Source organism: Talpa europaea (genome assembly GCF_964194135.1).
Source record: "Talpa europaea genome assembly, chromosome: 10".
NCBI classification, from domain to species: Eukaryota; Metazoa; Chordata; class Mammalia; order Eulipotyphla; family Talpidae; genus Talpa; species Talpa europaea.
This window is the reverse complement of record NC_140077.1, coordinates 118045707-118073034: the sequence shown is the minus strand read 5'-3', so window position 1 is coordinate 118073034 and position 27328 is coordinate 118045707. Positions and strand designations below refer to the sequence as shown.

Here is a 27328-nt window from a genome sequence, read left to right as displayed (position 1 = left end):
CCCACTGGGTCTTACTGGGGGTTTTTTGCTGCCAAGACCTTGGCTGCCAGCTGAGGAGGCGGCGACCCCTTGGTTCTATCCCTGCGCCCCTGCGGCCTCCTCGCGCTCTCCAGGGGCTTCTCCCACCCCTCCCGTCCCCCTGGCTCTCCGGGACCCTCCTCCTAAGTCGTCATGGCCCTTCCTTCTTCAGTCTTCATGGCTGTACCCCCTCCCCGCCCCCCGATGCCGTGAGGACAGGGCATCCCCACCCCTGCCCTGCTCTGATGTTCCCTGGGGAAATACTCAGCCGCGGCTGTGAGCCGCCTGCCCCGACCTGGGGGGCTTGTCCTGCGAGCTAATAATACCACCGCTTTTCCTCTCCCGGCTCCCTAGGCCGCTTCCCTAAAGGACAAGTGGGGTCTGAGCTACAAACCAAGTTACAGTCGATCGAAAAGCATTTCCGCGTCTGGAAGGCCCCCCCTCAAACGGATGGAAAGGACAAGGTAGTACTTGTTTCAGCCAGAGACGGGAGAGCAAACCATCTCCACGGGACACTTGCTCACGAGGCCAAGGCGCGGCGGCTGTCCCCTGCGGGCCGCCCCGAGCGCTGCTGCCGAGCGGGGCCTCCCCAGCGCGGCTCCGACTGGCCTCCGAGGGAAGGCGAGTTGCACTGCCTTTAGCACCTGGAGGAAGGGGGACAAATGTGTCGTTGATGTCAGGGCCATCCCCACCCGGCAGCCGCCCTGGGGGGTGAGAGATGTCAGTTCTGTCTCACATGCCTGGTTTTCACACACTTGTGTCAAACAAAAGTCCGACTCTTTTGTGGGATGCTGTGGCTTTGAAGTGGAAAACCAGAAGCTTGGTCCTTGGATGAGAGAGATTTTGGACATGGAATGTTGATTCATGGACCAGATGTTCGTGAGCCCAGGCCCTTCTGAAATGGGTGTCATTGCTCCTTGTGTCACAGCTCTCGGGCGGGAGAGACAGAGGAGCTCCCTGAGATCCGTGTGGACGCTGCTTCTCCCGGGCCCAGGGTCACTTTCAACATCCAGGACACGGTAAGAGGGTGCCCTGGGCACGTGGACCTTGGCAGCCACCGGGGCCTGAAGGGTCGCCCAGGGTCCTGGCCCCTGGCCGTGCAGCTGCCTTCAGGCGGGAGAGTGTCCTGGGTGATTTTTCTTTTTGTCAAGTGCAAACCCACGTAAGTGTGCGATGTTTACGCTCTGCCGCTCGGCGTTCTCGCGCAGAAAGGAGAGGGCGTGGCAGAGCTGGGGTGGAAGGTCAGCTTCAAGGCGGCGTGTTAAAAGTTGCTAAAATGTTTGTCTTTTGTATATTTACTTTCAAGCCATGTTTTTTACTTTTATAAGTTTTCAATTTTTTTTTTTATTTTAATTAAGTTGAAAAAAACAGTATGGGAAAGCACGCCACAATCCAGCGTTTCCGGGGAAGGGTATCCTCAGGTATTTAAGATCAGCCTACGTTTCGCTTTGACGCTAACTAACCGCCCTAAACCTGCTTTCAAGCTGTCACTCCTTCCGCGCTAAACCCCGGCCTCAGGAGTCGTTTTATAAAGGGCTAATCTTTTTCATCATGCGTAGTTCACAGACTTGCACAGATACGTTTTAATTCTACTCTTCTGTGTAATTTAGTGTTTCTTTCCAAAATTAAAAAAGACTGTTAGCCGAGTCATGGAGCTAAAACTTTTGTTGCTAATCCCCCAATGAACCCTTTTCCCTACATCCAACTGCACCATGAATCTTTCCTTTACAAAGGGGGGGAGGGCTGGGTAACTCTTGGAAACTGGCGTCTCGAGTACCTCGGAATAACAGACCCTCACACGCATCTCTTGAGTCTCTGGCGTCAGAGGCCCATGTGCGCGTCCCTGACAGCTGCCTCCAGCTCGGCCGCGCGGAGCCGCCGCCTCCCTGTTCAAGAGTCGGCTTAACGCTCGGGAGCAGATGCTTTTCCTAAATGTAATTTTGCTTCATAAAAGTAAAATTGAATTTTTAAAATATATCCTTATACCATGTACATAAATCTTTGTCTAGAAATTTCCTGTCAAGTCACAATTAAAAACTGTCCTTATTCCACCTACATTCCCGTGCCTCCTCCCCGCTCTTTGAAGCTGGGGACCAGCGTGTATCCCAGAGGGATTCCGTGAACTGATGTGGTTCAGAGCTGTTAAATTTTCGCTTGCTGAGCTTAGTGAGCATGTCCTTAAAAAAAAAAAGCACACTTGGCAATAAATCGTTCATAGTTAATTTAACGGCTTCTACTAATTAGGCGGAGAAAACACGTCCAACGGTCTCCCGACTGAGACATGACGTGGTGGTGCCAGCTGTTCGGCCGTGACTCGGCGCTGCTCGCCGCGAAGTGACTGGGTCATTCTTAAGGGCTGGGCGCTTGGTCACGGCCTGTCGGCTTGCAGGGCTCATCCCAGAGGGCAGACCCGCAGCCAGCGCCTCCCTCACCTCCCCCAGCACCCGCTCCGCTCCAGCCACCTGCTGAGGGTGTGGGGCGCGCCGGGCTTCCTCCAGCCACTCCCAGGGTCAGGCCTTGCTTCCTGCCTCGCTGTCCCAGCCACATGCCCGCAGTCGGGCCTTCCCTCGGCAGAGCGAGGACTCCCAGCTCTGACAGGGTCTGACCATGTCTAAGCCTCTGTTTTTCTTTCTTAAAATGAGAAGAGATTTCTGAGATGAGCTGATCGATGCTGTCTCTCTCTGCGGTCAGTTTCCAGAGGAGACAGAGCTGGACCTTCTGTCCGTGACCGTGGACGGGCCCCCCCACTACTCGTCCCACAGCGAAGGGTCGTGCTCCGTGTTCAGCTCCCCGAGGACCCCAGGGGGCTTTTCCCCAGGCCTTGCCTTCCAGGCTGAAGAGGGCCGGCGGGACGACAGCCTGTCCTCCAGCAGCGAGGACTCCGAGCGGGACGAGGGCCACGAGCGGGAGCGGCGCTGCATTTACAGGAAGCCCTCGTGAGTGGCCTGAAGACCCTCGGGTGGTCGTTCAGGAGTGCGAGCTGCAGCTGGGGTGACTGCGCATTTGGAGAAATGAATCCCAGGCTGTCGCGGCCAGCCCACGTCCTGCCCCTCCCCATCCTCGTGCGTTTTAACAAAGTCCAGAAACTGGCATTTGACTGTATCACTAACAAAAATGAAATCACGATGTCAGCGGGGGCAGACATCGCCCTGCACACGCTCGGCGCCCCGTCCTGGCCGTCTCTGACGTAGGCGGAGCCTCAGCACCTGTGGAGGCCGCGGGGCGTGTGGGTCCTCAGAGCTGCGGCCATTCGGCCCATCGCGCCCTCCCTCAACATCGGCTCTCTCCCGCAGGCACGCGATGCGCAAGAAAGCAACGGGCTTCGCTGCCGTCCACCAGCTCTTGACGGAGCGCTGGCCCACGGCCCCCGCCAGCCGCAGCCTCGGCGGCGCAGCCACAGAGAGGAACATCGACTTTGAGCTGGACATCCGGGTGGAGATCGACAGCGGGAAGTGCGTGCTGCACCCCAGCACCCTGCTGCAGGAGCACGACGACATCAGCCTGCGCAGGTGGGCCCCCCATCCTGTCAACAGGGCCCCCGCGATGACCCCCCCCCCCCGGTGTCAGAGCCCCCAACCCCACACTGACCCCCTACCTCCCCAAGACACGGATTTAAAGCCAAGGTGTGACCACAGCTGTAGTGTTTGTAGAACATGCTGTTCTTTCCACATGGGTGTGACATTCTCTGGCAGTCAGAAGGGGATGCTGATTTAGGTTCTGGCGAGTGTGTTCACTGAGGTGGTGGCATCTTGGGAACTCTCCTTTAAACAAGCAGAAGTTTCTATGTTGACCTCTGCCCTGGTGTTGTGCACATTTCTGGTTTATTTTGAGGGGGGCCCACCCCCACTTCTGTTTCAAAGGGCCATGCAGTCCTCGGGGCCATCCTGCTCATCAGGGGTCTCGCCGAGTCCGTAACCAGGGACTGGGAGCAGAATGCGCCAGGGGCGGGCGAGGGCAGTCTGTGGGTCAGCGCTGCGGCATGGGCGGCTGCCCAGCGGTCAGCCCAGCAGAAGGCTGGCGCCGGGTCTGACGGCCTGGCCGGAGGGCTGGGCACACGCTGTTGCAGGGACTGCACTTGGCCTTACAGTGTATCAGTGTGAGTGGTTTCCTGCTGACGATCCGTTGCTTTTTACTTCGAATTTCATTTTGCTTTTCTTTCCTAATCTGAGAAAGAATGATGAGAAATGGGGAGAACTGAGTGGGCAGGTGGGCAGGAGGGGTGGAAAGTGGCAAAAGCAGGCAGGACGGGCCTTGTGACCCATCCCAGGTCCCGTTTGCGTCTGTAGGTCTGGGGTTTGCCAGCATGGGCCGTTGCCCGGCGGGGCTCCTGGCGCCCCTCATTTCCTTGAGCCCCAGAGAGCGGCGGGTGTTGTGGTTCCTGCCGCGCCAGGGGCCTTACTGCTCCCTGGGACACGGTCGTGAGGGTTAAGCCAATGTATGAGTGAAAGAGAAAAATGTACTTTTTTTCTGAAAGTGAAAACAGCGTTTGTATCTACAGGAGTTATGACAGAAGTTCCAGGAGTTTAGATCAAGATTCTCCCTCAAAAAAGAAGAAGTTTCAAACTAATTATGCATCCACCACCCACTTAATGGCTGGCAAGAAAGTGCCATCCTCACTGCAGACAAAACCTGGTGACCAGGAGACCACGGTGTTCTACATCCCGGGGGTGGACGTGAAGGTACCAGCATGCTGCCCGCCGCGGCCCGTGCGGCCTCGGGCTCCCCTTCGGCCGGCCTGCTCTGGCTGCAGGGACGCTGGCGTGCCGGCTGCCGCGTGCCTGATGCAGCTTTTCCATGAAATTTTGCAAGAAAGAAAGAAGTTAATTTCCTTCTTGAAAATATGGTGGTATTCATAACATACCCGCTGGGACTTGCTAGTGCAAATTTACTAAACGCTTATTTTTTTAGATTCTGGAATTACAGAGTGCGAGGATGTGGCGCTAGTTAGAACCTTGAGCGTGGTCTGGGCGACCGTGTTAGTTGTGACCACAGGTGAAGCTCAGGAGCTGCTGGGACCACAGCTTGTAGGCCTGGCCGGGCCTGGGCTCCTGGGCCGGCCTTCCTGCCTCACTTCTCTGCATTCCTTGGCTCTCCTCACTTGCGTGGTTTTAACTTTGAAAGTGTGTTTGTTTCACTACAGTTGCATTATAACTCCAAGACTCTAAAGACCGAGTCACCCAACACCTCCAGAGGATCTTCCCTGCCAAGAACGCTCTCCAAAGAGTCCAAGCTGTCCGGTATGAGAGACACTGGCGCGCCTCCTCCTCCTCCTCTGCCCTGCACTGTCCAGAGCAAGACTCACACCTTACTTCCTCCCCCACCCCCACCTCTTCCCGCAGGTATTTAAGGAAAATGAATTTTTTTTTTTCATGACTTGATTTTTTGATCGTCACCTACTTGCTCGACTGTGACTTTCAAATTCACCTTGAGAGCAAGGACAGGGCTGTCCTGGTGGCCGCTGGGCCCACAGGGAGAGGTGTGCGCCGGGCAGGTGGCTGCTCTCAGGCCGCTCTCTTAGACCGTCGGTTGTTGAACTTTATGTCCTACCTCCTGAACTTTCTAGACACGTATGTCTGGAAAAGGTTTCATGTAGTTCAAATTTGGGAGCTTATTACGCTCCAGCTGGACACCAGCTTCCACACTTCAGACAGAGCCTCTGGGCCTCACCCCTTTCCCTCCCTCATCGTCTTTCCTCACACGGTAGGTCCTCCCATACGTACTGGCCGTGCACACATGCTGCTGTGGGTCTGCCGCAGGCAGCTGCGGTCAGGGTGTTGCTTTGATTGTGCAACCACCTCAAGGGCCCCTGCCACGCCCAGCGAGCAGGCCTCAGCGCCGCCCACTCGGGTCACTCACAGGATGGGGCACCTGGCTCCCTCAGGAGGAGGGGCCTAAGGAGAGCATGGCCGAGGTGAAGTCCCACCCCAAGCCCCACATCCCCTCCAGCATGGTGGCCGTGCCTAGGGACAGACGCAGCTGCCCCAGGCTGTGCCACCAGGAGGCCAGCTGCCCCAGCGCAGGGGGAAGGGCAGGAGCTGCTGCAGGGCCCTTACGTGGGAGGTAGAATTAGAGGGTGTCAGGCTTTCGAGTGACCCGGCCCAGTCACATCCCCTGGGTGCGGGACGGATGCTGTTTCCCCCACTGTACAGATGAGGAAGGGTTAGGCTCAGAGAAGCTGAATTTCTTTGCAAGATTTACAAAGTTTAAACTTCTGGGTAGAAAAATAGCCAGAGTCCGTTTGCTCCACACTCTGATCCGGTCCCTGGGCTGAGGAATAGCGGACCAGCCCCAGCACAGGGGGCATCCCAAGCTGGACTGGCCACTGGCACAGGGAGCGTACGAGCTGGACCGGCCACTGGCACAGTTTGCATATGAGCTGGACAGCTGAGAGCGGCCAGCAGGAAGGCAGTCAGCCTACAGTCTGCAGCTCGCACAGAAGCTCTTGGTTAAAGTTCTCTGTCCCCTTTCTGGTGGGCAAATAATGCTGAGACGCAAAACGCTCAAGTCATGCTAACAAGACACTTAGCAAAGGATGAACCTGAAAACTTGAACCTGAACTAGACTGAGAGCAAGTAGGAATGACCGTGCTGTCCTCTGCCAGTGAGCGTTGTTCACGCTTGACGCTCCTGTGCCACCGCCTTCCCGTGTGGTTTGGCGTGTCAGGTGCTCCCCAGATGAAATGGTTATACTCTGATTCCTCACAAAGTGCTGCGTTTCGTGGGAACTGCACTGAGCGTACCTCACCTTTGTAAATGTTCCAGCCAAAGGAAAAGGGGGTGCAGGGGTGAAGACAGCCAAGCTGTATGCCTGGGTGGCCCTGCAGTCATTGCCAGAGGAGATGGTCATCAGCCCCTGCCTGCTGGACTTCCTGGAGAAGGCTCTGGAGACCATCCCCATCACGCCCGTCGAGAGGAACTTCACGAGTGAGTGCATCTTGGACCCTTACACCCCGTCACGTTTCTCTTGGCGTCCTCCAGAGCATCTCAGCGCCAGCTGGGTTACGTGGTGTGTCGGTGACAAATACTGAAGCTTGTGGGGCTTGGGAGAAACAGTGTCCTGGTGAGGGTATAAGGGTTTCCTGTGGCCACAACTAGCTGGGGGCGCACGAGCCTCCTGAGGCCTCCCGCCCCTGTGTGGGGGCTGGAGGCTCGCGGGCTTGGGGAGAGCGACAGGCTGGGCCTGGATTCCCACGCCTGGCCTCAGCACGCGCACAAGAGGAAAGGGTCTTTTCACAAACATTCTTTCCTGGCCCTAATAATCAAACTTCGAACCCCACATTTCTACAGCAGTCAGCTCACAAGATGAGGACATGGGGCACTTTGAGATCCCGGACCCCATGGAAGAGTCCGCGACCTCGCTGGTGTCCTCGTCCACGTCCGCATACGCCTCCTTCCCCGTGGACGTGGTGGTGTACGTTCGCGTCCAGGTACGCTCCTCGGCGGCTGCTTTTGTTGTGCAGAGACGCCCATGGGTGTGTTCCCGTCCCAGGAGGGCAGGCTGGGCTCTGTGCTGCTTCTGTTTTGCTGAGGAGATGGACAGTGTCTGGGCTTCCAAAACTGAGGTCTCATACTTCTGTGGCAAAAGGAAATATGCAAGTTAGCGCTGGTTGAGTCCTGCAAGCTTACTGCTGTGGCGCCTGTGCCCCAGGTGGCGGGCGGGCGGGAGCGGCCCAGGCCGAGTCCGGGGGCAACCGTGCAGGGCTCTGCCGAGTTACGTAGTTTATGGCCAGGGCCCTGGAACCGCCATCCTGCTGCCCACCCCAGGTGTCTGGGTCACCATCGGGCTGGGCTCATTTCATACGGGTTTGAACCCTCCTCCTGTCCAAATTCAGGCCCGGTTTACCCTCAGTTAGGACTTTCGCTCAACCTCAGGAACAAGAGCGGCTCTAATGCTCTCCGGGCCGGGGTGTTCATGCAACTGCCGTTGGGCCAGACGTGCTTCAGCCTGGTTTTCATGCTGGCTCTTTTGAAGAGCTGATAAAACGGTGGCTGAGGACCTGAGAATTTATAGAACTTTTTTGTTATTAATATAACAAACAGCCTTTTAAAATTTTGGTATAAGGGACATAATAAGCATCTTTCGTGTCCTGAATTATCTAAATTTCTAAATATTTACTGCTTAGAAATAGTTCCTCGAATATTTAAATTTTTTGAAATGAACCATTTGGGAAAGCTTGAACATCAAACTCAAAGTCCTCCTGCGCATCAGGTAATACATTTGGTGTCTGTGGACTGAAGTGAAAATCACAGGTGCTGGGAAGCCAGTGGCAGAGCTTGGAGCCGTCCAGGCCTGAGCCCGCCTGAGCCGTCCTGTGCCCGCCCAGCCTTCACAGATCAAGTTCAGCTGCTTGCCCGTGTCGCGCGTGGAGTGCATGCTGAAGCTGCCGTCCCTGGACCTGGTCTTCTCTTCAAACCGCGGGGAGCTAGAGACCCTGGGCGCTGTGCACCCCGCGGAGGCGTCGTCCCCGGCAGGCGCCGCAGCTCAGAGCGGGGCCAAGCCGTGTGCCAGCAAGAGTGGGACGCCAGGTATGGGCTGCCTTCTGGTGTGCGCGGGATGATCGTGTAGATCCCGAGTGAGCGTGGAAACGGTGTTTGCGGCTGAGAGTGTGTGTTGTTGGGGCACGCGGCGGCCGGCAGTGCCTGCCTGCGGTGTTGGCGCGAGCGGCCGCCGGTTCCCTTCGGAGTGTGTTTATGCTCTCATAGAAGATGAGGTGGGCGTTGCCTTGTGAGGAGATTCCTTATTGCACTGGATTAAAAGCTCATCGAGGACCGCATCTGCTTTTCGGCAGTAAATTCTGTTACCTGAGCAAGTGTCCTTTTTGTGAAAGGTTTTGTTTTTAAAACAACTGAGCATTTCCTGATGAGTTAGTCACGCTTACCTACGTTGGCGTTCGCTGTGATTTCTGCCTTGAAAATCATACAGCAAATCTCTAAGGCAAGTAGGATTTTATCGAATACCTTTAGCGATACCAGAAAAGGGAAAATTATCACGAAAACTGGAGCGGGGTGTGAGGGGCGCTGCGTGGCGCCCACGCTTTCCAAGTCTTTAGAAAGTGAAGGCTGGGAGGCGCTCCTGCGGTGCGGCCTGGGGGCGCAAGGGCAAGTTCAGGCTACCTGACGCCCCGCCCTCTGGGGGTCCCCCGCTCACGGGCGCCTCAGGGCTTGGTTGGGGGGACCCTGCTATGGGCAACTTAACTGAATTTGGAGACTTAGTGGGAACGAAGCATGTGGGTGAGTCGGCCACGCAGGGCTGGGGAGACACAGGGCTGGGGAGGCGCTGGGGCAGGAAACGCGGCCCCGGGCCGGAGCCCCTCACCTGGAGTGGAGGAGCGGGTGTGGGGAGAGCAGCCCCCGCAGGGCGGGCCGAGACGGGCACGTGGCGCCCGCGGAGGCCAGCGGGTGGGGGCTGGAGCAGGGCCCGGGCTCACTGCCCACCGCCCAGAGTGGCCCTGCTGAGGCCGGAGAGGCGGTGAGGGGCAGACGTGGGGGTGGAAGGTGATAAGCTCGGGATAGGGAGCGAGAGGTGGGGTGGGGGTAGGGTGGACCCGAGTTTCCAGCTGAGCAGTGTGCATGGAGGCATCGCCTGTGAGATCTGGAAACACGGGGAGAGCAAGGGTCCCCCAGACACAGTCGGGAGCCCGCAAGGCCCAGAATTGGGGGGGGGGGGGCGTCACAAGTTGTGAGGCCAGAGGGTGTCTGGGCATGCATTTTGGAACCAGGTGGCCTCACGCTGGCCTCTCCGCTGTTGGGTGTTTCTGGGGTGCCCACCACATCGAGCTGGGGGCTGTGACCGCTGCCCCCCCCCCCCCCCCCGCATGCACTCCGGCGCCAGGGCTTGGGTTCCACAGTTCTCGCTCCCTTTGCTTCAACCCAACTCTTGTTCCTGCCCATGGCCACTTCCTGCGGGGCAGAGGGGAAGGGGAGCAAGAAACCTTGGCCTTGGCCAAGCAGCAGTGATTGTTTCAAAGACCGGGGCGGCCACCCGGCCGCCGTGTCCCGTGTGTCCACGCCTGTGTGGCCGGCATTACGCTGCGGAGTTGCTGAGGTCCCGCGTCTTGTGCCCTGCAGGCTCCTCGGGACCGGGCAGCCCCCTGGGCAGGAGCCGGCACAGCAGCAGCCAGTCAGACCTGAGCAGCGCCAGCAGCAGCTCCTCGGGGCTCAGCTTCACGGCCTGCATGTCGGACTTCTCCCTCTACGTCTTCCACCCCTACGGGGCCGGGAAGCAGAAAACGGCCGTCTCTGGCCTCACAGCTGGCTCCGGAGGCCTAGGTACGCGTGGCACGTCTGTCCCCCATCTGATTAACTGCGTCCTTCCAGAAACACGACGCCTTACATGAAGGATACCAGACAAGACCAGAAACGTCCGTTTTTCGTTTTGATAATTGCTTCTCCCTCCACAGGTGGAAATGGGAAGTAAATGACTCAGGTGTATCACGTAAGAGTTTAAGAACTCAGAATATTGACGTCATCTAAAGCACAGTAATCTCGGGATCTAAAGGTTACTTGTGTTTCCCCCAATCACTGCCCTAAGGGGTTCTATAAATAGTGAATTTTTAGAGTGTCCATCACATTTGTTGTATTGAAACGAGACTCGTTCCATAATTTCAGTGAACCTGCATTTCACTGAGCTCTCACAGCGCAGGCGGAGGCAGACACCCCCAAGTCTGGTTTCGCTGGAAGAGGCTCGTAAAGACCTGCGCTGGGGCCACCCCTGCCCACCAGCCCTTCTGCTCCCGCACTGACCGGCCCGATGCCCCGCGGGGCCCGTCCCCGTCCCGTCTGACTGGCTGGCGTGTGTGTTTCTGCTCCAGGGAATGTGGATGAAGAGCCCACTTCGGTCACTGGCCGGAAAGACTCTCTCAGCATCAACCTTGAGTTTGTGAAAGTGAGTCTGTCCCGCATCAGGCGGTCCGGAGGCGCCGCGTTCTCAGAGGGTCAGCCCTCGGGCAAGTCTGCAGGCAAGGTGGACACCACGCTGATAAATATATCTGGTATTTGCATTTTGAAACTACTTTTCAGAAATAAGGGTCCCCTTAGGCCGTCACCCGTAATGTGTAAACTGCTGACCTCGAGAAGCCGATGTGGAGGAAAGGCCTCCGGGTGTGTCTCCACGCAGGAAGGACTTCTGGGTGGCCTGGAGACCTCTCCATGGGCCACGACGCCTGGCGAGACTTAGCCCTCCCTCCTTCCCTACCAGGAGTGGTGGAATTTCTGATTTGTTTGGTTTTTATAATCGTAAATTCTCAGAGCACTGAAGAGGGTTGGGTATATTGTTGTGTCACCTGCACCGTGGCCGTGGCATGAACCACGGCAGTGAGGGGGAGCTCCAGGGGAAGTTTAGAGCACTCAGATGCTGGGGGGCAGGTCTGGGAGCAGCAGAGGAGACCAGCGTGAGCCTCTGGCGCAGGCAGCAGGCGGGCAGGGAGCCGGGCCGTGGCGGAGTGAGGAGGGAGGCCAGAGCAGCCTGGAGGCCCCGGATTTGGGGAGGCTGTGGAAGCAGCCTGGCCGCCTGGGCCTTCCTGAGAGCCCCGGCTGGGGCCCTGTCGGGATGTACAGCCTTCGTAGCGCGTGGACAGTGCCGCGCCGCGGGGCTGCCCTGACACGCTGTCCTGCAGCTGTCTGCGACATCGGGTCCGCCTCCTTCAAGTATGACATGCGCCGGCTCAGCGAGATCCTGGCCTTCCCCCGGGCCTGGTACCGGCGCAGCATTGCACGGCGCCTCTTCCTCGGGGACCAGACTGTCAACCTGCCAGGTGAGCATCACGGGGCCCAGCCTGCCACGGGGTCTGGACATGCAGCATGGCGGCATCCACGGGGCACTCGGGCGGGGCTCCCCTGCTTCCTGGCCGTCCCTCTGGGTTAGATGTGGGTGTCGGGAGAGGAGCGGAGACTGAGGGGCACCAGGGAGCAGCAGGCACCGGTCTGGCCTGTGCCTCCTGTCCGCCCTCCCATCAGTGGTTTGGCCAGGCCGCGTCCAGTACAGGCAGGCCAGGGGACAGGCAGCCTCTTTCACAGGGGTGGCACAGTGAATGGTCTTGCATGTCCCCCCCCTCCTTTGTTGCCAGCGTCAGGCCCGGGGACGCCCGACTCCGTCGAGGGGGTGAGCCAGCACCTTTCCCCAGAGTCGTCGAGGAAAGCCTACTGTAGGGCCTGGGAGCAGCCCAGCCAGTCGGCCTCCTTCAGCCACACGCCTCAGTCGCCCAGCGTGTTCGGCGAGCACGTGGCCAGCAGCACCATGTCGCCGGGGACTGCGGCGCAGAGCCTCAAGTCCCCCGCACCCACACGATCCCGGAGCGTGTCCGACTCCTCAGTTCCCCGCAGAGGTAACTGCTCCCGTTGCCAGGAGCCCTCAGGGCCCGACTCCTGCCCCAAAGGCAGGGAGACACATTCTTGCCGGACCCTCCCCCAGTCCAAACACTTGCAGCTGCAGCCTGCGGCTACGGCCTGCGGCGGGAGGCAGCAGGGGGCCGTGAGCAGGGGAGGACAGGGCAAGGAGCGCGCCATCTCAAGCAGAACAAGTAGAACAGACGGAGGCGTCGGCCAGTCTTCATGTTCACCCAGCTCCCAGTTCAGTCCAGCCCTGTCCCTTATGCCCCTGGGCTCTTTTATGTATTGAGGAAAACAGAAGTGAGTGACGCAGTGGGCACCACAGGCGAGGCGGGAGGGTCATAAGCTGGTGCGGGGCCTCCTCAGAGACCCCAGGTGGGCCCGGAGACGGAGGCCGTGCGGACGCTGCCAGGGCGGGCAGAGCAGCTCTCGTGGGGGCTGATGTGAGCGCTGCTGGGCGCAGGTCTCAGCCCAGGCGTGTGTTCTGGGGGCTGCAGCGTGAGGCTGGGTTTGCCCCGAGCATCCGTGTGAGTAAGCGTTTGCTCAATCTTTGTCTTTAGATTCGCTTTCAAAAACATCAACTCCTTTCAACAAGTCAAGCAAAGCAGCGAGCCAGCAAGGGGCCCCGTGGGAGACACTGGTGGTGTTTGCTATCAATCTGAAGCAACTAAACGTCCAGATGAACATGAGCAACGTGATGGGGAACACGACGTAAGCTGCTTGACACAAAGAAAATGCCTTCAGTCATTGCGGTGTTTCTCATAAGATAACTCAAAACTCTTTAACACTTAAATGTTTGAGATGGTAAAGACAGATGAACGAAATTGTTTAATCCTGACGATGACTATTAAACAGCATGAAATACTACCCTAAAAAATTACGTGGAAAATTGTGTAATTTTCTAGCTAAGAGGCATCATCAGCACTCGAACATTCACCACAGTTTTTTTGTTGTGGGACCCTCGCCGGTGGCCGGGGATCGATCTGGCACTGCAGAGGCTGTGGGCAGCCTCGCAACCCAGCGCTCAGCCGCTGCGCCACCAGGGGAGGCCCATTCACCAGTTTTTATAAAACGTATTTTTCAGTATCAAACATTTTGGAAAGCATCTGACTGAATTGCTGTTTTAAATGACAACATGGAAGCCTGTGCGATTTTCTGTTTCAGCTGGACGACCAGTGGTTTGAAGAGCCAGGGCCGCCTGTCAGTAGGAAGTAACCGGGACCGCGAGATCAGCATGTCAGTGGGCCTGGGACGGTCACAGTTAGATTCCAAAGGTGGGGTTGTCGGAGGGACCATCGACGTGAACGCTCTGGAGATGGTCGGTAAGTCCCACTTGGCAACTGGAAGATGCACCGAGAAACGATTCTGAAATGGATTTTGGTGAGTTTTTCCCAGGAGGCTTTCCTGAGAGAAGTGACCGTGGTCTCTGTCTGCCGCAGCGCACATATCCGAGCATCCAAACCAGCAGCCCAGTCACAAGATCCAGATCACCATGGGCTCCACCGAGGCGCGTGTGGACTACATGGGCTCCAGCATCCTCATGGGGATCTTCAGCAACGCCGACCTGAAGCTCCAGGACGAGTGGAAAGTGAATCTGTGCAACACGCTGGACTCGAGCATGACCGACAAAAGGTACGAGAGCCACTAGCACCCTGCTGCCCAGGAGGCGTTTGCTCCGGTCCCTGGACTTGTGTTGTGCGATGCGAACACGAACGAGAGCAGGTGGGGGAGAATTGTTCTTGTATCTTAACTATGTCCTACTGATGATATTGTTTCATGTCCAGTGAAATTTTTGTCCATGGAGATTTGAAGTGGGATATTTTTCAAGTGATGATATCAAGATCAACTACACCAGACCTGATAAAGATAGGAATGAAGCTCCAGGAGTTTTTCACACAGCAGTTCGACACCAGCAAACGAGCCCTGTCTACCTGGGGACCGGTCCCTTACCTCCCCCCCAAGACAACGGCCACCAGCCTGGAGAGGAGTTCTCAGGAGCAGTGTAAGCATCAGAGCTGAGTGTTGTGGGCCTGCTCTCCTGTGGCTGCTGGAAGTAGGCAGGGCCATGATTCAGGGGGTCCTCGGGTCCCCCCCCAGCTTCTGAACCCTGGTAACTAGGCGAGGAGCATCTCCTGGTTCAGGGCGTGGAGTCAGAGTCTCAGGCCGGGCTACTCCAGACCATCATTCTTTTCACTCACCGTCTCAGCCAACAGGTGCTTGGGAAGCTCTGCCATGGGCACAGGAGTGTGTCCGGCGGACTGGGCTGCCGAGCTCCTGCCGCTGTGGCTCTCCTGGCGTTGTGGTAGTTCAGGGAGAGACGTGCTCAGAGCAGGGGGACACGGGGGAGAGGCACGCGATGGTGTGAGGTACTTTAGAAGGGTGGTCAGAAAGCCTGCGCTGAAGGGAGGAGGGTTTGGGGGTGGGGGTGAGAGACCCATCATGGTGCCCCCCGTAGTGGGGCAGAGCAGGCAAGTGGGGGATGGGCTTGCACTCAGAGAGGCAGGCCCACGGCTCTGAAGGCGATGGCCAGCAGTCAGAGAGTTTTGAAACATCTTATTTTTTTGTCAAAACACACCTTTTTAATAACCTCACTCTGGCCCTCTGGCTGCTCCAGGTAGTTAATGGTGGAAGCAGAGGCCACAGCGGTAGTTACGACAGAACCCAGGCCGCACACGGTGGCGGCTTCACCTGGAGTGACAGAGACATAAACACGGTAGAAATCAGGGCACTTTTAATGACTTTTTATCACAGAAACAAAAAATTATTAAAATGGCATATCCGTCTGCAAATCACGCAGACGCTGTGGCGCGCTCAGGCCCTCCCTGGCGCCTCCTACGCCTGTGCTCGGTGCCAACACGCTGCTCTCGCTGGTGTGGCCTCCTCCGTGGTCTCTGGCTTTCTCTTTGCTGACCATCTGCTCCAGCCGTGGGCCCACATTCCACAACTGACCTAAAACTGCCTTCACAACTGGTTGGTCCGAACCAGCACATCCGGTTCAATCCCAGGCGGAACCTGGGAGTGTCTCCCACGCTCTTTTAACTTGGCGCAGCCCTTTCGTGACCTGACCTGCTGAGGGGACACAGCCCACTGGCTCCCCCTTCTGGTTTCCTTCAGTTGCTTCCTTGTGGCCTGTCTCGTCCCCACGGGCCCTTTAAACACAAGTTGGCTTTGGGCACAAATAAAAGGGTCGTCTCCAGAAAGCCCTCACTACAAAGGCAGACAGGCTTAGGGGGTATCATGGAGTTAAGGAGACAGAAGAGACCACTAGGCACCACATGTGCTGCCTGGCTGGACCCTGGATGACGTGTGGACACCAGCTGAAAAGACATTATTGGCACAAGGACTATGAACGGGGGTGTGGTGAGTGCTTCCCAAACTGTGGCTGGAATGGCCCCTGGAGCCCACCGGCCTGGCAGGGCCTGCTGCTGCTGCTGCTGCTTGGACCCCACCCTCAGGCAGCTGGGCTCGGAAAGGGTGAAGGAAACCAGCCCTTAGGGTCAGGGGTCCTGCCAGTGATTTCTCAGCCTCCCACTCAGTGGCTCCCCAACACCCTCTTCCCCCTCACTCGGAGAGTTTGGGTGAAATACCCGAGTTGCACAGTTAGGGGAGAACTTACAAAACTTCATGCAAGCACCTTGCAAGTCCTGGACCTTTCCAGAAGAGTTAGTCACTGCTGGCAAACGACTGCTCTCCCTTGGTTCTGTCCAAGACAGTGTCAGGCACTGTCTTCTGCGAGGCTCTCTGTAGCTCAGCCTCAGCTCACAGCCGACAGGTGCTCGGCCCCTGCCTGAATCACCTCTGCTGTAGTAAGTGCCCACTCCCATGTGCACGGGCTCTCCTGGATAAGCGTTCTGGTTTCCTTGCAGTGCTGGACGCAGCTCACCATCGACACTGGCCAGGAGTCCTGAAGGTGGTGTCGGGATGCCACATCTCCCTATTCCAGATCCCGCTCCCCGAAGATGGGATGCAGTTTGGAGGCTCCATGAGCTTACATGGGAATCACATGACACTGGCTTGTTTTCATGGTCCAAATTTCCGTTCAAAGTCCTGGGCCCTTTTTCATTTAGAAGAACCAAATATTGCTTTTTGGACCGAAGCTCAGAAAATCTGGGAAGATGGTAAATTGATATATTTCTAGCTTTTACTTTTCCCTATCCTTGCGTGATGCTTATAAATGGCGTAGTTTTCCTCCCCCGAATCATGTTTCCTCTCTGTGTTTTACCATGCACCTGGCATGTCAAGGAGTTTGCGGCTGAAGGACCAGCCTGGGATTTGTCGAAGGACCTGTTTTCTGAACTTGCCATCTTTCTTCTCACTGCCTCCTTCTGCCGTGGCTGGCCATGGTCACGTTAATAGTTACTGCCAATATTCTGTATAAAAACCTGAAGACACACAGAGTTAGTGTGAGGAGCCTGTCAGGGAAGACTGCACCATAAACTTGGTGGGAGGCTGTTTCTGCCTCTGTCTACCTTGATAAACCCAACTCCTTTTAGCTTTCCTCTCTTACTCAGTGGGTTAATGATGAAGATAAAGGTTGATGCACTTTATCTTACTGGGGATAAACCAGTGACAACTAAAATAAAAAAGTCATTTGTGATTATGACTTTTATAAATAAATCTGTTGCTTTAGGGACATACCTTTCTGCATCTAAATATAAACTTTTCTCCTCTAGGCTCCAGCGATCATTCCACGTATATTGTGCAGACACTGGACTTCCATCTAGGCCACAATACCATGGTCACCAAACCTTGTGGTGCTTTGGAAAGCCCTATGGCCACAATAACCAAGATAACCAGGCGCCGTCACGAAAACCCACCCCATGGAGTGGCGAGTGTGAAAGAGTGGTTCAATTATGTCACAGCCACGAGGAATGAAGGTTGGGAGTTGATTTTTTTTTTTTTTTTTCAGATTGATTTATGCATACAAGACAGGGGTATAGGCCAGAGGTATCACCAGAGACAGAGCAAGGAGCAGAACAGGCGGAATGCACTGCTGAAGGGAGCAGCAGGGAGACAGGAGAGGTCTGCTGTGCCCTGTGGGTCAGCTCCCTGGCGGGGGATCAAACTTGTGCTGCAGTGGCTGCTGATAGCTTGATAGCGCTGAGACTTAACCCCTTGTGCCACCAGGGAGGCCCAGTTGGGAGTTGATTTTTAGAGGGACACTTCTCGTTACTTTAACCAATAGACAAGTGCATTTTACTCCTGCTGACATGACTTGTCATGTGGATGTGTCACACACACCCCCCTACCCCAGTGGTGTAGCAGCTCTTAAAATACTGGTTTCAATAAATCAAAAATATTGGGGAAAAAATTTTTTTTAAGATTTATTTATTTATACAAGAACCGGGGTACAGGCCAGAGGCGCGGGAGGGTGAGTGGATTCACCAGAGCCAGAGTGTGGAACACAACAGGCAGACTGACGAAATGCAGTGCTGAGGGGAGCAGTGGGCGCGACAGGAGAGGTCTGCAAGCCGTGTGGGCTGCTCCCTGGCTGGCGGGGGATGGAACTCTCGCTGCAGAGGCTGTGGACAGCTTCACAGCGCTGTGCTCAACCCACTGCGCCACCTGGGAGGCCCTGGAATAATATTTTTGAAGTGACTTTAAACATTGGCAGTTTGGGAAAGTTACTACAAAACTAAGTAACACAGTACAGTAAACTTAAGGTTGCAATAAAATGAAACTACTATTCCTGTGAAGCCTTAAGTTTAAAAAGAGTGCTTTTGAAGAGTGTTTTCATGTGATCAGGTCTGCATTTGCAGGTCTGCGTTTGCAGCGCTGCCCACCAGTTGCTGCATGTGTGGGGAGCTGGTGAGACGTGCTGGGGGCGACATATGCCCTCGACAGCACTCATGTGAGCGGCAGCCTCAGGGTGAGGGCAGGAAGTGAGTCAGAGGGTTTTGCATAAATCATTGATACAAGATTTATTCTACTTCTCAATTAGAGACTTTGGGGGAGAAGGGTCTTTTTGGCTGAGTTACTCTGCAGGAGCTTTTAGCCTATTAAACTGCTATCTGTACCTAGTTAAAAGTGTGTATACAGGGCCTTCCCGGTGGTGCAGCGGTTGAGCCTTGCGAAGCTGCCCGTGGCCTCTGTGGCGCGGGTTCGATCCCCGGCTGCTCCCCGGCCACCGGAGGAGGGTCCCACATGGCGCGCAGACCTCTCCTGCCGCCCGCTGCTCCCCTCAGCGGTGTCCTTCGGTCCTTCTGCCTGCTCTGCTCCCTGCTCTGGCTCTGGTGGGTTCTCTCACCCTCCCGCGCTTCTGACTGTACCCAGTGCTGGTATGTATGTATGTATGTATGTATGTATGTATGTATGTATGTATAAATAAATAAATAAATCTTTAAAAAAAAAAAATGTGTGTGTACATAGAACCACCATAGTGTAACCATAGCACATATGTGAGGGAAGAGAAGGATGTCCACCTGATTTCAAGGTCAGTGTATTTAGTCACAAGTTCTGCAACAGTGAGGTAGTCAATATATGGAGAACTTTGAGCTTAATGGAGAACTTTGAGCTTAATGAAATGTTTAAATTCAGTTAAGAATAATATTCATTTTAAAGTTTGAGAAACCAAAGTCACTGTTATTAAAACCTAATCTTTGTAATCTTATTTTAAATTGAGTCTCTATCTTCTAGATTTTTTTTTTTAAGATTGATTTATTTATGCATACAGGGGTACAGGCCAGAGGTGTGGGGGGTGAGAGAGAGGATTCACCAGAGACAGAGCGGGGAACAGAACAGGCAGACTGACTGAAATACACTGCTGAGGGGAGCAGCGGGCGAGACAGGAGAGGTCTGCCGTGCTGTGTGGGTTGCTCCTTGACCAGCCGGGGATCAAACTCGTGCTACAGAGGCTGCGGACAGCTTCATAGGTTGCGTCTTAACCCTTCTAGATTTTGAAATGACTTGTCTCAAGTGTCATGAAAACTATAGGCTCACTAGTGCCTATTGGTTAACTGGATTTTTGTTGTTATTGTGCACGTAGAGCTAAACCTACTTCGTAATGTTGATGCTAATAACACGGAGAGCAGCACTGCTGTGAAGAATTCTAGTTTGCTGAGTGGATTCCGAGGAGGTTCTAGCTACAATCACGAGACAGAGACTATCTTTGCGTTACCACGGATGCAGCTTGACTTCAAATCCATCCACGTTCAAGAGCCACAGGAGCCTTCGCTACAGGGTGTGTAGAAACCAACCTTTGTGTCCAGTTTCAACTGCTTTTTCCCCAAGAGAGTCAGTTGATTGCTTTCCTAGTTAGATAACTTTTGACAAACAATTTAATCTATTTGTGCCTTTCTCCTCAATGAGATGGGAGCGGATAACAGAAGTTCCTTCATAGGGCTTTGTGGGGCGCAAATGGCATGCACTTTCCTCCTTGTTCTGTGACTCACACAGAAACTACTCAGCTCTCCGGCGCTGCAGTTAAGTGGGTTCAGTAGCGGGAAGAAAAAGGGACGTATCCCATGAAATCTTTCGCTCCAAGTAAGAGCACTTCCCCCTGCAGACGCCACCCAGAAGCCCAAGGTGGAATGCAGCGTGGTGACGGAGTTCACTGACCACATTTGCGTCACCATGGACGCCGAGCTCATCATGTTCCTTCATGACTTGGTGTCTGCCTACCTGAAGGAGAAAGAGAAAGGTGGGTGTGCGTCGGGCCCCGCTGGAGGGTAGGGTCTGAGGACACACGAGGGGGTGTCGTCTCCCCCCACGATTCCCGAGGCCACGCGACTCCGCAGGCCTCCGTCCAACCGCACCTCTCACCAAACGGCATCTCGTGGTTCTGGGCCTTGTAAGAGACCCTGTAAGGCAAGGGAAGAAAACCCGAGGAAGCACTGCCAGGAACGACTAGGTAGTAAAGGATGTGGCTTAGGAGCATAATGGCGAACAGTGAATTAGGTACATCCATAGAACGCAGATAAATTTTCTTTTTATAAATTCTCTACACCACAGCGGTGTTTTATCTCTTTGAGCTACATCGGTTAACTCGCTGAAAACTGCAAATTAAGGAACAGAGTGACCCCCCCATATGTTGTGTCCTGCAACGGAAGGCAATACTCTGTAGCTGCTTAAATGATGAGTCTGTGCAAAATGCAATGATACGGACAGATCCCCAGTACACGGCCCCTTACTCCAGAAACATTCACTCATGATGTAAGACAACAGGTGCAACTGTCCTTACAAATTGCTTGTAATTTGTAATATATGTAATTTTTTCAGTTCATATTACAATAATGCTTAATTTTTTTCACAAAGAAAGAAATGTAGGACTTGTCTCCAGATATTTCAGAGTAGCCTCGTGGTGAGTGCGGGAAGCTGGTGCTGAAAGAGATGTGGCAGAGACTGACCGGCTTCCAATACTGTCCACTCCAGATGCACGTGCAGTCAGTAACGGTGGTAGAAATACACTGAAGCCTGGAAGGCCTTAAGTGGAATTTCCAAGGCAGCGCTGTATCAGCTTTCACACGCCACACCAGCCTATGCTAGTCACTGGCGACCCTCTTATTTCTCTCTAATGTGGAGAAAAGATTCTAGGGAAAAATCAGAATCCTGTTCTTATCTACTTAGCTAGGTAGGAAAGCCAGCTGGATTTCTCTCTCTCAGGTACTATGTGAAACTTCTGCCATGAATTGCATTTTTTTAAAAAAAGCAAGTCTTTTTTAGAGCTATAAGTACAAAATGAAAAGCAATTAGTTTAGGCCCAAACAAGCATAAAATGCCCTGAAAAATCTTAATTCTGGTCTAGTCTCACATGCTATTAACGTGGTTCCAAATTGAGGTTGATTATAGCACCACAAGCACCACCAATAATGCACAGAAAGCTCTGTGGTCTCAGGAGTGACCGCGCCATCTCACGCCTGAGCTCCTTCCCAGTCCGTGCACATATTTGTAGCTTCAAAATTTGTGCCTAAGAGCAATGCTGTTTATTGAAGATCGCGTGGAAGCTGCCTTTGTCTCAGCTTTGATTTCGTACTTATTTTTAATGATTGCCAAAGACAGGCTTTCATTTTGAGTATTTACTGTAAAGAGTAAAAAGGTTAAGGTAGAATCAATATTCAATTATATGTAGACATTATCCTACTAAAATTATCACATTTCACATTTAAAGTATAAAATTTATCTCAGGAAAGCTGTGAAAAAGGAAAAGTCATCCACTTCCACTACAGCCCATTGAAAACCTACCGCCATCCATTTCAGGGCCCCATGTCTGCAATCGAGTAAATTCAGTGTCCTTTACCATTAGTTTGAGGCAGACAGATATATGTAAAGCATGTGTTTATTCAAAAAAAAGATGTCATTTTGAATTGTAAGAGAAAAAAATAACTTTGGTACTGTCTTTTTCCAGGAAATACTGGTACTTATTTATGGTTGATAGTATTTTAGGAAATGCAGTTAAATGTGGCTTTGCCAGTTTGTAAATAAAATTCCTCTGTTCATACAGTAATTCTAAATATGTCTGTAAGGTACATATTTGCAATATTAATCTATCATTTCCATTACAGCCATTTTCCCACCACGGATTTTATCCATGCGACCAGGACAAAAAAGTCCTATTATTCTACATGACGACGGTTCCTCTGAGAAAGACAGGGAAGATGGGATCACCTACACCACTGTGGACTGGAGAGATTTTATGTGCAACACGTGGCATCTGGAACCCACACTCAGGTGAGGAGAAGCTGAACTTCACTTACATCCTATTGTACTATGAGAAAGAGGTAATGAAATTATAGAAAAGGCTAAATACGGCTTATCAAAACATGTCTAGAAGTTAGCCTTCTGTAATCTCAACAGCTTCTGACAGCTGTTCTCACTGCTCCCTTTGAAACTGCGTCTAGGGAAGTCACAAGAAGCACAAACGCTGAGCATAGCTCTGCCCTGACTAGCCATCCACTAAAGTTGCAGAACGACACCCCTCCCGCTGTCACCAGGACTTATTTTCAGGTGTCTGAGTGGCTACAGTAACCTCTTTTGCTTGGTCTGGGAAAGTTCAGAAGTCGTGAGTCATCATTCAGGAGCCACGAGTTCTCACCTACATCAGGACTGGGTGAAGACCCGGCAGCATCCTAGTGCCCTCGGCCTGCCCGCCCTGACGGCTGCACGCTGCAGAGCCTGCTTCCTGTGCTGCAGTCGTCCTGTGCAGTCATGGGGGTTGCTGGGCAATCCTTGTCTGTCGTTCACACACAGCGACATAACTAAGTCGTGAATAATATACGTATACAAGGTGAAAAGCTTCCCCCTGTTGATATAGTTAACCTCTTTGAGAATAGATGTTAAGTATCTCAGATGGCTGAGCCTAAATAGACGATGGCCTAAAATCACTGACATTCACTGCTGTGCATGGCTCAGGGATTTTACAATCACACAATGAGTTTCTGAACACTATCATACTGATTCTCGGAGTTGTAGGTTAGGTTTTTTAAAGCACTTATTGTAATATTTTGCGTTGAACAGATCATGAAGGCTTGGTGTTGTTCTTTTTTTAAATATTTATTTTTGCATACAAGAACTGGGGTATAGGCCAGAGGCGTGGGGGGCAAGAGGACTTCCCCAGAGACAGAGTGGGGAGCAGAACAGGCGGATCCACTGAAATCCACTGCTGAGGGGAGCAGCGGGGAGACAGGAGAGGTCTGCTGCGCCCTGTGGGTCTGCTCCCTGACCGGGGAGCAAACTCAGGTCGTGGCAGTGACAGCCTGAGACTGACCCCCAGGCCACAGGGGAGGCCCCAGCTTGGTGATGTTCTTGAACAACCTTTAGAACTGTGCTAGGGCACTGTACTCCTTAACAATTACTCATAATTATTTTAGATTAATTTCTTGGACTGGAAGAAAGATCGATCCAGTAGGTGTTGATTATATTCTTCAAAAACTGGGCTTCCACCATGCCAGGACTACTATTCCTAAATGGCTTCAGAGAGGCGTCATGGACCCACTGGACAAGGTTCTGTCAGTTCTCATAAAAAAGCTCGGTGCTGCACTACAGGATGAAAAGGAAAAGAAAGGAAGAGACAAAGAAGAACACTAAAAAGCGACTTGATCTGTGAACAAATTATGATTTTGTCCGTTAAGTTTTATTACACTAGTGTTTTTTCTTTGTACAGTAATTTTAAATGTAACTTAATTCTGATTTTGTGGCCAGTACATTACAAAGTTTATAAGGCAACTCATTCGAGCCCCGCCATGAAGTATTGCATGATAACGTGCGCTTGTGAATGACTAGAGTGAACCCTATAAATCTGGTGGGTTTCTAACCGTATTATGTGCAATATGATTCCTGCATCTTTACAATATTTTCAGAATAACTGTGAATTTCCTGTTATTGGCTATAACTTTTAGGAAGAAATCCTGTTGATAATCATCTTTCGTTGCTTTTTTTTAAGTGTAGACTTGTATAAACACCTGCCTGTACATAGTTTGAGTAATTGTAATTGTGATACGATTAAATATCACTGTTGTTTGTAATAAAGCCACAACAATTGGTTTCAGTCTATAGTTGAATTTTTCCTTTGACAGTTTATTTCTATAATGAACGGATGTTCACGGCGGCGGCTCCCGAGGCCCCTGAAGCCATCACACATTCTCTGGGCGCCCGCGTGTTCGGGCGTTAATTCCAGGGGCCGAAGAAACGCGCAGCCGAGAACACGCGCGGCTCAGCGGCGGCGCGGAGGCGGGCGGGGCTGGTCCCGGCACCCGGGAATCCCCGTTCTCGGGCGTCTCCCCGCACCCCGGGCGGTCGGCAAGGGCGCCCCTTTGCAGGCGCGAGGCCGGCCCTGCGGCCCGAGGAGAAGCCAGCCCGGCCGCGCGGCGGCGCGTGAGACTCGGTGCCGCAGCCGCCGTGGGTCTGCGGGGCCGGCTGCGAGAGGGAGCCCGCGCGCCGCCCCCCGCGCCCCCCGCGCGCCGCCCCCCGCGCCCCCCGCGCGCCGCCCCCCGCGCGCCGCCCCCCGCGCGCCGCCCCCCGCGCGCCGCCCCCCGCGCGCCGCCCCCCGCGCGCCGCCCCCCGCGCCCCGGCCCTTCCCCGCGAGCTTCAGCTCCCCCGCCCGGGCCTCCCCCTGCCCCGCCCGCGGCGCGCTTCTGGCAACACCCGGGCCCGGCTCCCCGTGGGCAAGGCCGGCTGCTGAGAACGTTCTGGAAGGGGCCGCTATTGTGACACTGACGGGCGCGACATGCGAGGGCGCCCAGGCGGCCGGAAGACACTCGCGTGAGAAGCCGCCGCGTGCCCGCGCCGCCCGCCTGGTCCTTAGGCCGCCGCGAGCGCGAGGCCGGCGCCCGGCCCGGAGGAGGAGGCCCCCGAGGTGAGAGGGGGGCGCCTGAGGTGAGGGGGGGGGGCCTGGGGTGAGGAGGCCCCTGAGGTGAGAGGGGGGCGCCTGAGGTGAGGAGGGGGGCCCTGGGGTGAGGAGGCCCCTGAGGTGAGGAGGGGGTGCTCAGCGTTGAGGAGGCACCTGGGGCGCGGAGGAGGACCCCGAAGTGAGATGGGGCGCCTGGGGTGAGAAGGGGGTGCTCGGCGCCTGGGGTGAGGAGGAGGACCCTGAAGTGAGATCGGGGCGCTTGGGGTGAGAAGGGGGTGCTTGGCGCTGAGGAGGCGCCTGAGGTGAGGAGGCGGTGCCTGGGGTGAGGAGGAGGTGCCTGAGGTGAGATGGGGGCGCCTGAAGTGTGGAGGCGCCTGGGGTGAGGAGCGGGCACCCGGCCCTGAGGTGGTGCCTGAGGTGAGGAGGCGCCTGGGGTGAGGAGCGGGCACCCGGCCCTGGGGAGGCGCCTGGGGTGAGGAGGCGGTGCCTGGGGTGAGGAGGAGGCGCCTGGGGTGAGGAGCGGGCACCCGGCCCTGAGCGGGCGCCTGAGGTGACGGGCGCCTGAGGTGACGGGCGCCCCTCGCTGAGGCGACGCGCGGGGCGCCGATTGCGAGGCTCCGCGCAGGCGCGGGGCGGGGCTGCGAGCGTGGAGCCTGGCGATTGGCCGGCGCGGCGGCGGCGGCGGCGCTGGAGGCCGCGCGTGGGGCCCTCGCAGGCGGCGCGGCCAGCGGTCGAGGCAACGGCGGTGGCGGGGTGGCCGGAGCCCCGCCTGGCCGCCGGAGCCGGGGACGCCCGCGCTGGTGGGGGGCGGGCCCGGCGCGGGCTGCCTTCTCTCCCTGGAGGTGAGGCGGGCGCGGGGCGTGCGGTGTCGGCCGCGGTGGGGTGGGGCGCGGGGCCGGGGCGGCTGTGGGGCGCGGGGCGTGCGGGTGTCGGGGCCCCGGGGTGGGGGTAGGGTGGGGGCGCGGGGGCGGCTGTGGGGCGCGGGGCGTGCGGGTGTCGGGGCCCCGGGGTGGGGGTAGGGTGGGGGCGCGGGGCCGGGGCGGCTGTGGGGCGCGGGGCGTGCGGGTGTCGGGGCCCCGGGGTGGGGGTAGGGTGGGGGCGCGGGGGCGGCTGTGGGGCGCGGGGCGTGCGGGTGTCGGGGCCCCGGGGTGGGGGTAGGGTGGGGGCGCGGGGCGTGCGGGTGTCGGGGCCCCGGGGTGGGGGTAGGGTGGGGGCGCGGGGGCGGCTGTGGGGCGCGGGGCGTGCGGGTGTCGGGGCCCCGGGGTGGGGGTAGGGTGGGGGCGCGGGGGCGGGTGTGGGGCGCGGGGCGTGCGGGTGTCGGGGCCCCGGAGTGGGGGTAGGGTGGGGGCGCGGGGCATGCGGGTGTCGGTGCCCCGGGGTGGGGGTAGGGTGGGGGCGCGGGGGCGGCTGTGGGGCGCGGGGCGTGCGGGTGTCGGGGCCCCGGGGTGGGGGTAGGGTGTGGGGCGCGGGGGCGGGTGTGGGGCGCGGGGGCGGGTGTGGGGCGCGGGGCGTGCGGGTGTCGGGGCCCCGGGGTGGGGGTAGGGTGGGGGCGCGGGGGCGGCTGTGGGGCGCGGGGCGTGCGGGTGTCGGGGCCCCGGGGTGGGGGTAGGGTGGGGGCGCGGGGGCGGCTGTGGGGCGCGGGGCGTGCGGGTGTCGGGGCCCCGGGGTGGGGGTAGGGTGTGGGGCGCGGGGGCGGGTGTGGGGCGCGGGGGCGGGTGTGGGGCGCGGGGCGTGCGGGTGTCGGGGCCCCGGGGTGGGGGTAGGGTGGGGGCGCGGGGGCGGGTGTGGGGCGCGGGGGCGGGTGTGGGGCGCGGGGCGTGCGGGTGTCGGGCCCCCGGGGTGGGGGTAGGGTGGGGGCGCGGGGGGCGGGTGTGGGGCGCGGGGCGTGCGGGTGTCGGGGCCCCGGGGTGGGGGTAGGGTGGGGGCGCGGGGGCGGGTGTGGGGCGCGGGGCGTGCGGGTGTCGGGGCCCCGGGGTGGGGGTAGGGTGTGGGGCGCGGGGGCGGGTGTGGGGCGCGGGGGCGGGTGTGGGGCGCGGGGCGTGCGGGTGTCGGGGCCCCGGGGTGGGGGTAGGGTGGGGGCGTGGGGGCGGGTGTGGGGCGCGGGGCGTGCGGGTGTCGGGGCCCCGGGGTGGGGGTAGGGTGGGGGCGCGGGGGCGGCTGTGGGGCGCGGGGCGTGCGGGTGTCGGGGCCCCGGGGTGGGGGTAGGGTGGGGGCGCGGGGGCGGCTGTGGGGCGCGGGGCGTGCGGGTGTCGGGGCCCCGGGGTGGGGGTAGGGTGGGGGCGCGGGGGCGGCTGTGGGGCGCGGGGCGTGCGGGTGTCGGGGCCCCGGGGTGGGGGTAGGGTGGGGGCGCGGGGGCGGGTGTGGGGCGCGGGGGCGGGTGTGGGGCGCGGGGCGTGCGGGTGTCGGGCCCCCGGGGTGGGGGTAGGGTGGGGGCGCGGGGGGCGGGTGTGGGGCGCGGGGCGTGCGGGTGTCGGGGCCCCGGGGTGGGGGTAGGGTGGGGGCGCGGGGGCGGGTGTGGGGCGCGGGGCGTGCGGGTGTCGGGGCCCCGGGGTGGGGGTAGGGTGTGGGGCGCGGGGGCGGGTGTGGGGCGCGGGGGCGGGTGTGGGGCGCGGGGCGTGCGGGTGTCGGGGCCCCGGGGTGGGGGCAGGGTGGGGGCGCGGGGGCGGGTGTGGGGCGCGGGGCGTGCGGGTGTCGGGGCCCC

At 57.1% G+C, this 27328-nt stretch overlaps 1 protein-coding gene across 2 annotated transcripts in view; it reads left to right on the top strand.

Moving 5' to 3' along the window:
- BLTP1 (bridge-like lipid transfer protein family member 1) overlaps nt 1–23366 on the top strand; it is a gene marked incomplete at both ends in the record, with an annotated part of 94790 nt that extends 71424 nt beyond the window's left edge. Inside the window, 24 exons of one of the 2 annotated variants that reach the window (XM_084245711.1) lie at nt 373–482; nt 947–1037; nt 1377–1439; nt 2710–2954; nt 3312–3527; nt 4517–4697; nt 5159–5357; nt 6780–6941; nt 7305–7444; nt 8342–8543; nt 10086–10286; nt 10829–11008; nt 11633–11770; nt 12083–12340; nt 12905–13055; nt 13509–13666; nt 13784–13976; nt 14129–14346; nt 16211–16462; nt 17018–17221; nt 19330–19524; nt 19849–19983; nt 21845–22010; nt 23150–23366. In XM_084245711.1, coding sequence (XP_084101837.1) covers nt 373–482; nt 947–1037; nt 1377–1439; nt 2710–2954; nt 3312–3527; nt 4517–4697; nt 5159–5357; nt 6780–6941; nt 7305–7444; nt 8342–8543; nt 10086–10286; nt 10829–11008; nt 11633–11770; nt 12083–12340; nt 12905–13055; nt 13509–13666; nt 13784–13976; nt 14129–14346; nt 16211–16462; nt 17018–17221; nt 19330–19524; nt 19849–19983; nt 21845–22010; nt 23150–23366 — 4275 coding nt within the window. The remainder of the gene's footprint in view (nt 1–372; nt 483–946; nt 1038–1376; nt 1440–2709; nt 2955–3311; nt 3528–4516; nt 4698–5158; nt 5358–6779; nt 6942–7304; nt 7445–8341; nt 8544–10085; nt 10287–10828; nt 11009–11632; nt 11771–12082; nt 12341–12904; nt 13056–13508; nt 13667–13783; nt 13977–14128; nt 14347–16210; nt 16463–17017; nt 17222–19329; nt 19525–19848; nt 19984–21844; nt 22011–23149) is intronic. The other variant, XM_084245712.1, reaches the window with a different exon arrangement.
- Between the last annotated feature and the right edge of the window lie 3962 nt (nt 23367–27328).